The 14,556-nt window shown below is 40.5% G+C and overlaps 1 protein-coding gene across 1 annotated transcript in view; it reads left to right on the forward strand.

Annotated features, from left to right (window-relative positions):
- The first annotated feature begins 335 nt into the window (after positions 1 to 335).
- CD302 (CD302 molecule) overlaps positions 336 to 14,556 on the forward strand; it is a 223,786-nt gene continuing 209,565 nt past the window's right edge. Inside the window, exon 1 of the mRNA XM_044074745.1 lies at positions 336 to 680. Coding sequence (XP_043930680.1) covers positions 593 to 680 — 88 coding nt within the window. The 5' untranslated portion in view covers positions 336 to 592. The remainder of the gene's footprint in view (positions 681 to 14,556) is intronic.

Raw genomic sequence — 14,556 nt, forward strand, 5'->3', positions numbered from 1 at the left:
TCTTTGCTCAAGAATTCTAGATAACCAAAGTAAATAAATAAATAAATAAGGGGACAAAAGACAAAAAATTGGGGAGAGGTTTAAATACTATTTTAATGTATTTCATAAGTTAATAAGTTTTGCATTGACATATATTTTTTGAACCATGAGAACTGAACCGTAAGAACTACGAAACTCTGTCTGCCATACATCCTCAGTGAGTTATCAACAAGCAAAAACTTCATGAGTGACAAAACAAAAGCGTGAGGCACAATCGGGTATGTCCAGCTAACTGACGGTCAGCTGACAATTTATTTTTAGGGCTGCTGCAATGTACTTTTCCTGTTTTTACAGCGGGTCTGTGATTTGGAAGCTCGCTCACTGCACGTCACCCATTTATCAGTTTTCCGAAACAGCGGGTATCTAACTTGAATCTGGTAGTTGCGACCTATTAAACACAAAGTTAGTTTCTTTGCCAAATCGCAGCTGGCTGTAGACCATCCAGATGTGACGCACTACGGGGTCAGAAGACCATTTCTCAGCAGTTCGGTTTCATTTTGTAGTTCGGGAAGCAGTAAACTAGGAGCTGTTCTAGAAACTATGTAACAAAAACATGCAGGGAGTGAAAAGGGCGTCAGTGTTGTTACTTTGTTGCAGCTCTTTGTACATTGTATTCCAAGCTCCTTCATGTGTGTGTTTAGGTAAGGCTGTACACTTTGTAATCTTCCACTTATCAGCAGATAATTAGTAGCGGAAAAACTTTTAACTGTTTAATATTCCAGACCAAACTTGAACTCATTTTCGATAGTAAACATTGCGATGGTATACAGCTGGTTGATGTTTTAGTGCAGTAAACGCTGTTGACAAAATATTAACTTACACAAAGTCTTTGCATGGCGCGTAAAGCTTGTGTTGTTTTTTTATTGTTATTGCATAACGGTTCGCTTGCTTTACAGTTTATGTCGCTTACTCCTTTTGAAGGAGGAGGACGGATAAGCAGCACTTAGTTCTAATGTACTTCAGCATGCCACAGTGCAGTAAAACTTGAGGTAATATGCTTGAAAATAATGTTCTTATTCTTCACGAAGTGCATTCTTTAATTTAGTCACTGATGCCATATTTTTGGGGTGGCGGGGGCAGCCACAGAATGTATCTTTGGATGCGAATTACTCAGTACTAGACAGATTATGTGCTACCATGTAATAGTTTAATTTCCATTTGTTTAGAACACGGACACAGCAAGAGATTCTCCGGTTCGATCATCGGCTGGGGCGCCTTCTGTGCGAAGGCTGCATGTCCTCCCTGTGGTCGCGTCGTGCTCCAGTTTCTAGATGGCTTGGACACTCTAAATTGGCCCTAGGAGTTAGTGTGTTTGCCTTTAGGGTTGCCGCCTTTTCAAATGACCAAAGTGGGACTTTTTTGGTACAAACATCAGATTTTGCAGGCCCTACCCACGGCCAGTACAAAGGACAGAATTTCACTTTTTTGTCTAAATAAAAGCTTATTCTTGTAGCATTTTAATTGCTTATTCTGTTTCTTATAACATGTAGGCGTTTCAGATACAGAATAACTGTTTTATGGAACTATGACATAAAATATAGGAAATAATTCTGTTCTAAAATATCAGGACATTTGTCTTTTTTGCAGGACGCAACTGCCAAAAGAGGGACTGTCCCTCGCAAAGTGGGACAGATGGTAACCCTATGTGACTTCCGCGGAAGGTTGGGCGCCGGGCTGGCAACTCGACACCGTATTAAAACTCCACTGCCAATCATGAGCGGACAGGTGATCCGCTGTGGCGACCCCTAAGCCGAAAGAAGAAGAATGTTTGCTTTTGCAGCTGTATTCTTTTCTAGGCAGCACATTTTTTGAAGGTTATGTTTTGGTTAACAACTGGTTGAACTGTGTTCAGTTATAATTTGCTAACTACGATGGTTGCCACCCAGGTAACAAGGACAATAATACCTCTCAGATGTACAGATTTTCACAGAACGTACAGATTTTTGCCTCATATTTTTCGTCTGTTCCTCATAAAAAATATGTTTTTTTTTTTTTTTTTTTACAAAGCACTGGGTTGATCTAAGGATTAAAGTCACTAAATAATGACGTGCATTTGAGTTTCAGACTTCATATCCTTCAGAAATGCATGCTAAAACAAATCCTTTTTATTTCTGGGTTTGTGAGTCCTGTATTTAAAATGTATCAATATTTTGGGCATTTGTGCTGTATTATGCCAGGCTTTGGCCAGATTTCTTACTCTAAGAAGTTGAGATATGAACACAGTAGTTGTAGGTACAGTGAGAGATTAATGTATCCCAGCAACATAATGTTTTTGGAATTGAGAGGAAAAGTAAGAAAACCCAGAATGACATTAGAGGAGAGCATGTATTCACACAGCAAGTCACCAAGGTCAGACCTGAACTGCAGACACTGCAGAGCTGTGAACTTAATGTCTTCCCTCTGAACCATCATGCTGTTTGAGTAAATTCACCCCACAGAAGCATCTTCTTGAAAAGAATGCCTGTAAATATTCTGATAACATTCAATTAAATATATTCCACTTCCTTATTATGTGAATCTTAGCTAGGAATATATATATTTATTTATTTACTGTCATTTGTTAACCGGGTTGGTCCAACTGAGCCAATGGCCCATTTTCAGTGGAGACCAGAGGAGAAAAGCTCCAATTATATATACAAGACAATCAAAAAGAAAAAAAGCAGTAACTCATACAAAGTTAAAAATTTCAAATGTACATAGGACTTCAATTACAATAGTAATAACGACAAGAGACATTAAATAAAATGAGATAAACAATATAAAAAAATAAAGTAAATAAGGGAATACAATAGCAGCAGATGTAGGTCCTGAGTAGGAGTGTTTACAAGAGCAGATTGTTGGATATTCTAAAATGTAGTGTTAGAAGAGTGAGAAAAGAAGAAACTAAGTAAAAGTAAAACAGTAATTAAGGAAGTAGATGTTATAAACAAATCCCAAAATGTAAATACTCAGTTTAGTGTTGTACATTGCATAAAATCTGTTGGAACCATTGTAGCATTTTAGAACTGTAAGTTAAACTCTACTTTATTTTCACGCACCATACAAATATAAACCACAGGCAGTTTGGATAAATCAACAAAAACTTTATTTAATTGATGTACCAAATAACTCAAAAAAGCTTTTATAAGCAGACCAGAATGGTTTTGAATAGTTCACTATTCTTTCAGTGTTTTTAAGCACAATTCATTTGCTGTTGGACCAAAAAGTCTTACTGTACTGTTTCTCTCCTTTCAACAAGTTCTAGAATGGGTTTGGGAGGGGGAAGACAATGCTTGTCTCCAGGAGTTCAAAAATGCCAGTGTTGGTTGGTTGTATCTTTTCTCAAGTCAAAGTCCATTGAGACTTGAAATCATTTCCTTTAACTTCAACATGTTATCCAAATTCATGGTTGTCTGAATTTGAATAATTTTCCCTCTCAACACATGTGTCTTGACAGTGAACTTCTGTCATGTCCATCTTGCACTCAACTTGGATTGCAGTCACCACAGCTTCAGCTTTGGGGAAATAGCTTTCCTGGTTTGGGGATTATAGTACTTTTTTCCATTTATCAAACAGTTGCACTTGTAGAATCTGTACCATTGCCCCTTTTTGAGACTGGAATATAAACTGACATTTTCCAATTCAATCAGTGGCTACTGCCCTGTTTTTCACAGTTCATAGATTCATAGGTAGGTACTAGGCTGTCTGCCTGAAGGCATTTTTAAGCCTAGCCAGAATGTGTTGGCTTTTGCCGCCCCCTTAGATTAGTTCCCTGTGCCTCTGTCCAGCAGGGCCACTGAAGTGATCCCTGGGGTAAACTTTCTGTTTCCCATCCACTCGTCAAGGTTTCTTTTGAAGAGTGTTAGCGAGGAGCTCTGCCTAATACAGATTGGGATCTTGTTCCAAAGCATGGGAAGTCTCTGGGACAGGAATCTATCCCTCCAGCATGTCCTATTTATTGTTGTGGTGAGGTTTAGATCCCTGGAGCATGTGGCTCAAGGGGATAAGGTTTTCTTTAGGTGGAGCATGTCCATCAATCCTGGGTTGGACATGGCCTTGTATGTCAGGCAGAGATCACCTCTGAGTAGGTGGTATGCAACCGAGTACAGCTGGAGTTTCTTCAGTCGAGCTGCATAGGACATCTGTTTGAGGCCAGTAATCCTCTTGGTGAGGTACTTCTGTGGTCTTTCCAGCTGTTGCAGGTGTCTTGTAAGGTACATCCCAAATGGGGCTTTGTACTCTATGATGGGTCTGATGAGTGATGAGTAGAGGGGCACAATGACCTCTTTTGATCTGGATGCGAACCCTTTTGTGATTAGGTGGGCCATGTAGAAGGATTTTCTAACCACTTTGGCAATGTGATTATCAAAGGTGAGATTCCTATCTACTTGGGTCCCCAGATCCCTTATTACGTCTTCCGTATTTAGGGGACTACCACCTATGTGGTAGTTTGTGCATACTTTGTTTTTTCCAAAGGGGATGACTATGCACTTTATGGCATTTAGCTTGAGGCCATGATTTTGACACCAAGTATCCATCTCAGTGAGACCCTTTTGGAGGATGTCTGTGTCAGCTGGAGAATCAATTATAGCTCCTAGTTTGCAGTCGTCTGCGAACTTGGTCAGCCATAGTCCTCCTGTGCTTACCTGTACCTCTGAGAAATATATGTCAAACAGGAGGGGTCCTAGGCAGGGGCGACCCGTGCTATTGGACTGCCGGACTGCAACCCCCTCAAATCAAAAAGAAAGAAAAAATAGAAAAAAAATGTTTTTAAACTTCGCGCATGCACAGTAGTCCCGACTACTGCGCATCTATGCGCATGCTCCAGGCAGTCCCCATAGGGGGACACAAGGAGACATTTGTGCACTTTTAAAGTGCACAGACTCACTGGGAGAATATGTCAGGGCCGGACTGCAACAGCAGCAGTCAGGATTTACAGAACAGTCTCGGGAAGGAGTTTTGAATGCAGGGATCTCGCAGGTCTTGGGAGTATTGCACGGGCAGGATGCTAGCTCAGCTGGATGGATATTATGAAGAATGGACAGGTAAGTGTATGGTACTTGATTGAATTTATGGTGTGTGCTTGTATTTACTATCTGAAGTGTGTGGTACTTGATTGAATTTATGGTGTGTGCTTGTATTTACTATCTGAAGTGTGTAGTGTATGGTACTTGATTGAATTTATGGTGTGTGCTTGTATTTACTATCTGAAGTGTGTAGTACTTGATTGAATTTATGGTGTGTGCTTGTATTTACTATCTGAAGTGTGTAATACTTGATTGAATTTATGGTGTGTGCTTGTATTTACTATCTGAAGTGTGTAGTGTATGGTACTTGATTGAATTTATGGTGTGTGCTTGTATTTACTATCTGAAGTCTGTAGTTGAATTTATGGTGTGTGCTTGTATTTACTATCTGAAGTGTGTAGTGTATGGTACTTGATTGAATTTATGGTGTGTGCTTGTATTTACTATCGGAAGTGTGTAGTACTTGATTGAATTTATGGTGTGTGCTTGTATTTACTATCTGAAGTGTGTAGTGTATGGTACTTGATTGAATTTGTGTGTGTGTGTGTGTGTGTGTGTGTGTGTGTGTGTAAATGCCCCAGGTGCTCATGGTGGTGTGGTAGGGAATACCTCAGGTTTGAACCCTGTACCCTGTATGCAGGTGTTAAAGACTTGAGTTCCCTACCCACCACCATTTGTAAAAAAATTGCAGATTTTTGCCTCATATTTGATCTGATCTGTTCCTCATAATATCTGTGGTTTGTAAATGTTTTAATGCTTGATATTTGATGGTGTAGTAGTAGCATTGTTGCCTCACAGCTGCAGGTTCTCAGGTTTGATTTTTGGCTGGGGTTCCTTCTTTGTGGGGTCTGTATCTTCTCCGTGGGTTTGCTTTTGTGTCCTCCCATGTTACAAAGACATGTCTGCATTATTTCTTCCTGGGCCTCTGATGAAAATTGTTTTTTTGTTCCAAGTCAGACTGTCCTGATTAACAAATGTTAAATAAAATTGACAGGCATTTGAATTTCAGACTTCAGGTTTCTAAATGTTTAACTCCTTGCATATTTGATGGTGCAGTGGTAGTATTGTTGCCTCACAGCTGTAGGTTTTCTGGTTTGATTCTTGGTTGGGGTGGCTTCTGTGTGGAGTCTGCATCTTCTCCCTGTGTTTGTGTGGATTTGCTCTGGTGCCCTGCCATTTTACAAAGACGTGTCTGCAGTATTAATCCCTGCGTCTCTGCTGAAAATTGGTTTTGTTCTGTCCGCAGTAAAATTGACAGGCATTTGAATTTCAGACTTCAGGTTTCTGAATGTTTAATTCCTCGCATATTTGATGGTGCAGTGGTAGTATTGTTGCCTCACAGCTATAGGTTTTCTGGTTTGATTCTTGGTTGGGGTGGCTTCTGTGTGGAGTCTGCATCTCCTCCCTGTGTTTGTGTGGATTTGCTCTGGTGCCCTGCCATTTTACAAAGACGTGTCTGCAGTATTAATCCCTGCGTCTCTGCTGAAAATTGTTTTTGTTCTGTCCGCAGTAAAATTGACAGGCATTTGAATTTCAGACTTCAGGTTTCTGAATGTTTAAGTCCTTGCATATTTGATGGTGCAGTGGTAGTATTGTTGCCTCACAGCTATAGGTTTTCTGGTTTGATTCTTGGTTGGGGTGGCTTCTGTGTGGTGTCTGCATCTCCTTCCTGTGTTTGTGTGGATTTGCTCTGGTGCCCTGCCATTTTACAAAGACGTGTCTGCAGTTTTAATCCCTGCGTCTCTGCTGAAAATTGTTTTTGTTCTGTCCGCAGCAAAATTGACAGGCATTTGAATTTCAGACTTCAGGTTTCTGAATGTTTAATTCCTTGCATATTTGATGGTGCAGTGGTAGTGTTGTTGCCTCACAACTATAGGTTTTCTGGTTTGATTCTTGGTTGGGGTGGCTTCTGTGTGGAGTCTGCATCTCCTCCCTGTGTTTGTGTGGATTTGCTCTGGTGCCCTACCATTTTACAAAGACGTGTCTGCAGTTTTAATCCCTGCGTCTCTGCTGAAAATTGTTTTTGTTCTGTCCGCAGTAAAATTGACAGGCATTTGAATTTCAGACTTCAGGTTTCTGAATGTTTAATTCCTTGCATATTTGATGGTGCAGTGGTAGTATTGTTGCCTCACAGCTATCTGGTTTGATTCTTGGTTGGGGTGGCTTCTGTGTGGAGTCTGCATCTCCTTCCTGTGTTTGTGTGGATTTGCTCTGGTGCCCTGCCATTTTACAAAGACGTATCTGCAGTATTAATCCCTGCGTCTCTGCCGAAAACTGTTTTTGTTCTGTCCGCAGTAAAATTGACCGGCATTTGAATTTCAAACTTCATGTTCTTCAGAATACATAGTAGCACAACCTTTTTCCTAGCAATTTTCTAAGTTTATAAGATGAATATTTTAAATTTGTCCCTATTTTTGGGACTGTATTCCCCCATTATTGGCTTCGTCCAGGTTTTTGTGCTAAGGTTGACAGCTATGGCAAGAACTGAATTCACTGAATATGTTTGAGGGCTGTATTCCCTCATTACTGGGTTTGTCCAGGTGTTTTGTACTAAGAGGTTGACAGCTATGGTGAGAACTGAATTCACTAAACGATAGCCATTTAAGTTTCAGTCTTTCTCTGTTTTACAAAGCAGCTGATGTGGCGTAGTGGTATGTTACTCTGACTGTTTTTTGCTCAGGGACCTTGGCAGTAAAATATATGGTGGCAACACAACATTTTATTCTAGCAACTTTCCAAGATTATACAAGCAATGTTTAATGTGTCCCTGGTTTTTGGGCTTTTGACCCCCCCCCCCCCAATATATTTTGGCCTTTTCCATTTTTCTTGAGCTGCGAAGTTGAGATGCAGTTGAGTATTGAGTAGATTTTACAAGGAGCTGAGAGCTGCAGGGGAATAGAAGTTTAGTGCTTTGCCTAGTTAATACTATAACACAACAGGTTGTGTACTGGCTTTTGATGCAGAAGGCTGTGGGTTCTACTCCCACAAGGGGTGGATACTGCCGTACTGAGAATGTTCTCCTTGGTGAAGATACTAACTATGAGTTCGTTATCAGTTTGCCATCCATTTCCTTTTGCAATATTATTACTAGCTTATCATTTTTTAATGTAATATAGGCAATTTATTCCTGAGGGGCAACCGACACTTTCTTTTTCGATGAAACCATGAAATATAAAGGTGATTGCTAGCAGCAACTGCTTCATTAGTTACAGATTTCTTTAATGTGGAATTATTTAGATGACTTACTTCAGAGATTGTGCATATTTACTGATAATGGACTGTAGAATTGTGCATATTTACTGATAAAGGTGGACTGTAGAATTGTGCATATTTACTGATAATGGTGGACTGTAGAATTGTGCATATTTACTAATAATGGTGGACTGTGGAATTGTGCATATTTACTAATAATGGTGGACTGTAGAATTGTGTATATTTACTAATAATGGTGGACTGTGGAAGTCTGAGTATACTTTTTTTATGATAAATGTTCTCAACTGGGCAGTTTTGCCATTATGGGTGCATATGGTTTGTTTCATTGCTTACTGGAAAAATGTTCAAAACAAATTTAAAACACCCTCTAACAAGTGTACTGTATTGTACAAGGAATATAATTTTAGTACAATGAGGAAGGTGTATCAAAGAGCACATGTATGTTTCATATGCAAGGCCTATGATTTGAAAACAGCCCAAAATTAATCTTTATCTGCCAGTGGCAAAATGTATTTTCTTTGAATGTGGGTTTCAATGCTGTTTCAATGAATGTGAGTTTCAAGGGCAGAGAAGTTTTAATGCTAAGTTTTCATTGTGAGACTGCATTGCTTTGTTTAACAGATGACTTAGTGTTTGTGCTGTAAAATACAAAATAAAACTTTCAAATGAAGTCCAACTCATCATAGAAGTAAAGCAGTATGCACATTAGTGTTTACGGTAAATGGAGTGAAATAGCCAAGTAATGGTTCATTGGAATGTCTGCAGAGGCTCCATTCAACCATTATTTTGTCAGGGGGGAAGGGCAGCAAACTCAGACAGGCCCACCTGTACTATACCTCCCAACTGTCCAGATTTTCAAAGAATTAATAGATTTTTGCTTCTTATTTTTGGTTTGTTGTTCATAAAATTTGTAGTTTTAATTCCTAAATCATTTGCCAGAAGTCACTAAATAATAAGTTTCAGACTTCATAACCTTCAGAAAAATGCATGTTAAAGTAAGAGCTGTTCTATCAACTGTCTCAATTTATACAAGAGCAATTTTTAGTACTGTTTATATGTGCCCCCAATATATTTGGCCTTGTTCAGCTTTACTGCATTAACAGGTTGAGAGGTACATGCAAATAAATTGCTTTATAGAATTAGGCATAGCCAACCTCTCAACTGGCCCCAATTTTTGGCTTAAAATGTTGCTCTTCCCCCTAATAATCCCTCCGCAAAGTAGCAATTTTGGAAGAAAACATGGAGGGTTTACAATTAAGAAATAACTGTAATAATCAGAGTTATAGATTACTTGAAATGCATGTAGATTCTTTTATTTTGTCAACTGCTCAAGGTAGCAGTACTAATATTAAAGTGTCCCTTCTTTGACAGGTAGCAGCTGTATTGTGTGTCTATTTTATATTTTTGCATCACATTTTTGGTCCATTTTTCATAAAATGGTGTTTTTTGGCAAATTAGTGACAAATCACTAAAGACTGAAGTTAGAAAATGACAGACATTTGAGTTTCAGATTTTATACCCTTCAGAAAATTCATACTAATGCAAGACCTATTCTATTATCTTTCTAAGTTTATTAGAGCAATATTTAAAAATTGTCCTTATTTTTGGGCCTTTGTCCCACTTCTGTGTATGGCTTTGTCCAGATTTCTTGCTCTTGAGGTTGAGAGGTATGACAAATGTGTCAGGGCCATCACAGTCAGCCAGAGAAATTTCAAATTGTGACATGCTTGTTGCACCCCACTCCCCATGTAGTGACTCTGGATGTGTCCAAGCAAGGCAAGGAGTAGTTGTATCTACCTTGGATGGGGAGGACACACTGCATAAGTACTACAGTGGCTTTTCATCTGTCCTTGATTTTGCAGAATGGTCTGGTTTCTGTCATATTTTTGTACTGTTGATTTATGCTTATTACTCAAAGTGCCTGTTGCTCTGTGTTTAAGTAGCAATGCTTTAATGACCATAAGGTAAGCTTGTCTGACATCATAAGATGCAAGTAAGCTTTAATAAGCATACTGTTAAAGAATTGCCAACATTGAAAGCCTTTCTGTTGTTGCCATGCAGAGAATACTTGACTAGATAATGTATAAGCCTTGGGTATTAAAGGACAGGATTCCATTATTTTAAGAGCTCATTACACTTGTTGGAGACTTCCAGTCATCTCTACAGACTTTACCCGTAAACTAAACATAATGCCAATCATGTGTGGTCCATAACCTGTACAGTAATCCTTTAAGCAATGTATCTTGAGCTTGTTTCTTGTTTGCTTTTCATTTTTTACTTTTATCATGTTTTCCCCATGAAACAAGTTGTCAGGCAGCAGGTCTTTTTTGGATAAGAAGCATTTTTACAAGTGGGGGCATCACATAGATTTCTACTTTCAGCATGTTACTTGGTACTTTAATAAAGCTGAATATGTTATAATTAGAACTGCAGTGCAAGGAGAAGTGGTTTGAGTTGAGTGCTTCTGGTTTTTCTTATACTTGATTTTGACTGGCATTCCAGTAATGTATTTAAAAAGTAATTTATTTTTTCATGCCTCGCAACCTTTTGTTGCCATCTAGATATTAAGTAAGCTGTCATGCAGCCAATGCATTGAAATATTTTTATTCTTCTACACTTATTTTTGTCTTGATTGGACTTTCATAATGATGGTTTGCCACCCAGGGCAGCGTATTTAATTAAAGTTAGTTTTTTGTGGTTTTGTGCATAGCTCCTCCCTTTTATGGTTGACCACACCCCTTCCCCTTGACCCCACCCATTCAGCTGTCTCCTGCAGCCCCCCTGTGATTTGAAGTCACCAGCCGCCACTGGTCCTAAGACTGAGCTCTGGGGATTGCCACTTGTAACCGGTTTAGAGTCGGACCTAGCTCCTGTAACTCTCACCATGTGGGTTCTGTCCGTGAGCCAGTTGGCAACCCATCTTGTGATGTAGGGGTTTATGTTCAGGCTGGTGAGCTTGTCTATAATACCAGAATGGGGAATGGTGTCAAAGGCTTTAGCGAGGTCTAGGTAGGCTGTGTGTACCACCTTTCCCTCGTCTATAGCCTTGGTAACTGTCTCAAAGAAGTCCACCAGGTTTAGGAGGCATGATCTGCCCTTAACAAAGCCGAACTGGGTAGGGTCCAGTGTTTGGAGGTTCCCAATGTCTCTGTTAATGAGTTCCATGATGATGTGCTCCATAGCTTTGCAGACCAAGCTAGTCAGGCTTATAGGGCAATAGTTCCTGGGGTCTGTTATGGCTCCACCTTTGTGGAGCAGAATAACCATTGCTGTGCACCACTCTATGGGTACTTAGCCTGTGGAGAGGCTGTGTTTGAACAGTGTGTTTAGGTGAAGGGTTATTTCATCTTTGAGCTCATGTAGGATGCAGCCTGGGACTCTGTCCTGTCCCATTGATGCTGTGTTTTTGGCTTTGGAGAAGGTTGCTTTAACCTGAGTGTCTGTGATTTCAGGGACTCTACATTCTTCTGGTATGGTTTTGGGCCCTTTTGGGGGTAAGAGGGGTGTGAAGTATGCACTGAACCTGGCTGCCAGGATGTTGGCGGTATCAGTCGGTTCAGTGTATTTTGTGCCATTCTGCACTAACTCCGAGCAGATCTGAGCATTGCCACTTAGATTCTTGACATAGCTAAATAATGCCTTGTGGTTATCTTTGGAGTCCTTGACAATTTTTCTTTCAAAGCTTGCCTTGGATGATCATAGTTTCTTGCTGATACTGATCAGGGATGTCTTCACTTCTTGGGATTTTGCTCTTTTCTGTACAAGTTTCCTCCTTCTGTTGTAAAGCTTGTTTATGACAGAAGTCCACCAGGCTGGTTTCCTTTTCTTGGAGGAGTGAGTCTTGGTTTTGCTTGAGATGGCACGATCCATGCATTCTTGTAGATGCCCGTAGAATGCATTAGTAAAGGACTTTGCAGCTTGGACAGCGTTATCCTTCAGCATGGGGGCTTTGAAACTTTCCACCTCGGTCTTAAGTAATGTGAACTTTGCTTTTGAAAAGTTTTTCATGGTGGTTTTCTTGTCCAGGGATGGGGGCGGAATGTGGATATCCAAAGTGATTTGTTTATGGTCAGATCTAACCAGCGAGGGGTTGACCTCAGGTGTGGAACACCAGTCGCCCATGTTGGTGATGACCAGGTCCAATATGTTGTCACCTCTGGTGGGAGTGTTGACCAGTTGAACCAGGGATGTTTGAGTTTATAAATTCTAGGAAATGTTGGGCAAGGGAGTTAGTACTTGAGTAGTTCTCCCAGTTAATGTTTGGGTAATTGAAATCACCCAATATTAGGGTGTTTGGTAGGACCTTTATGTTTCCCAGTGTTTCCAGAAATGCAGAATGGGAATCCTGGGACATGGTGGGTGATCTGTAGCAAGCTACAATTTGAATTGCAGTTTTGCCCGTTGTTAGTTGCATGTGGATGACCTCTGAAGCATCGTGCTGTGCCACTAACCTGAAGGTGTGGGTATCCTTGATGAATATGGATACGCCCCCACCTTTTGTATTTCGGTTTGGGTTCTGTGGCCAAAATGTATGGTATGAGTTGTAGCCTGGCAGTGCTGGGGTGCTCTCTGGAGCCTTAAACCAGGTTTCTGTTACTGCACATATATCAATTTTCTCCATACTGAGGAGTGCCTTGAGTGCATGCATTTTGAGGTTTAGACTTCTGGCATTGAGTAGCATTATCCTCAGTTTTTTGTTACTTGTGCTATTTACGGCGGTGAATTTGTCTTTTGAGCCTTGCCTAAAAAAGGCACTATGGGGGTGGCAAGAGCCTTGGCCAGTATTCAAAAGCCTAAGGGTGACAGGTGCAAGCCATCTCTAGTGAAGCAGCGTGGCTTGTCGAGCATGTCATCCCAGGCAGACAGACACGGGATCCACTTTGAATGACACCAGAAACTTAGCCAATTGTTGAAATCGAGAATTTTTTCTTTATACCGTGGTATCATTCTTGGTGAGGGCAGGATGCTACTCAGAGTCAGGGTCATACCGGCCTGAGCTATGTCATCAGAGAGCTCTTCCATGTCTCTTTTCATGTAGTCCAGGGAAGTATGGCTCAGGTCATTCACACCAACATGGACAATGACAGAGTCATATTTATACTTGTTCTGGAGTGACCTGAGTGCTTGTGTTATGTGGTGGATCCTGACACCTGACAGGCAGCTAACAGTAACCTTCTCCTTATTCAGCCTAGTGAGTGGGACGTCAGTGTGCCTGACTATAGAGTCACCTATTACTAGTATGTTGGTTATGTTATTTTGCCTTAAGGGCTGTGATTGCATGGCACACTGGTTTTGTGAAGTATGTGTTTCATGGTTTGTGTTGGGGGTGGAGGTAGCTTGGATGTTTGCTTTGGGGGTCTCTATTGTTTTTGCAGATTTTTATTTAGAGCCTCCAAGTATGTTTTCATGTGTGTTTTTTGCCGGTGCTGGTTTAATGGGTCTATGTAAGACTGGTGGTGTGATGCAAGTATTTTCCTTCTCCTCTTGACTGTCTGATCCAGTCTTGGGTTGAGAGAGCTTAGCCTCCAGTTTGGCTGTATATTTGCATCTGTCACATGTATTAGTGTTTGGTGGTAGGAGAAGGGGGTTGTCTGTGTACATGAGGCAGTTGTAACATTGCCTCAAAATGCCCAGATTCACCAGTTGGACTGGGGAGTACACCTGAAACTGCCCTTTGGACATGCCTGGATAGGTACAGTGAACTGTTTTACTGGATGGCTGGTAAGGTCGAATAGAGAGCCTTGTCCTTCTGTACAGTACAGTACAGAAGGGTCTAGTGCTAGGGTTTATAAGTGCTTGCTATAAGTTTTGAGCAAGTGTTGGGCTGAGGAATGAATGGCTTGAGTGCTTAAGTTGAAAGTTTGTGTAGTTCCAAGGGAAAAATTGAAGAGGAGGCTTTGTGGAGCCGGGAACCAAAACTGGGCAAATACGATATTTATAGCAGGGAATGAAAGAGATAGAAATTAGCCCAAAATGGCCAACTGCTAATTTCTGAGCTGAAACTACTCCTCCAGGGACAGATAGGCTGCTCAAAGCTCCCCTCTCTCACAGGTGAACAGAGAAACTTCCTTCTATCCAAGTAAGGTATGGGCAAACACAGAGATTTGTAACACAGCCCTGCATTCAGCACTAACCTGAAAACTGGACTATACTAGCTTAGAAAGGCGGGAAATAAGTATATATATATATATTTTTTTTTTCCCCAGAAAATAAAGCAGATACACTCAAAAAAACACTTTAAATGCACAGAAAAGGATACTTATTGGTATGTATCACAAATCGGAGTTGTAGTCAATGC

This window comes from Protopterus annectens, chromosome 6.part0 (genome assembly GCF_019279795.1).
Source record: "Protopterus annectens isolate FY-2018-M chromosome 6.part0, PAN1.0, whole genome shotgun sequence".
In the NCBI taxonomy this organism is placed as follows: domain Eukaryota; kingdom Metazoa; phylum Chordata; order Ceratodontiformes; family Protopteridae; genus Protopterus; species Protopterus annectens.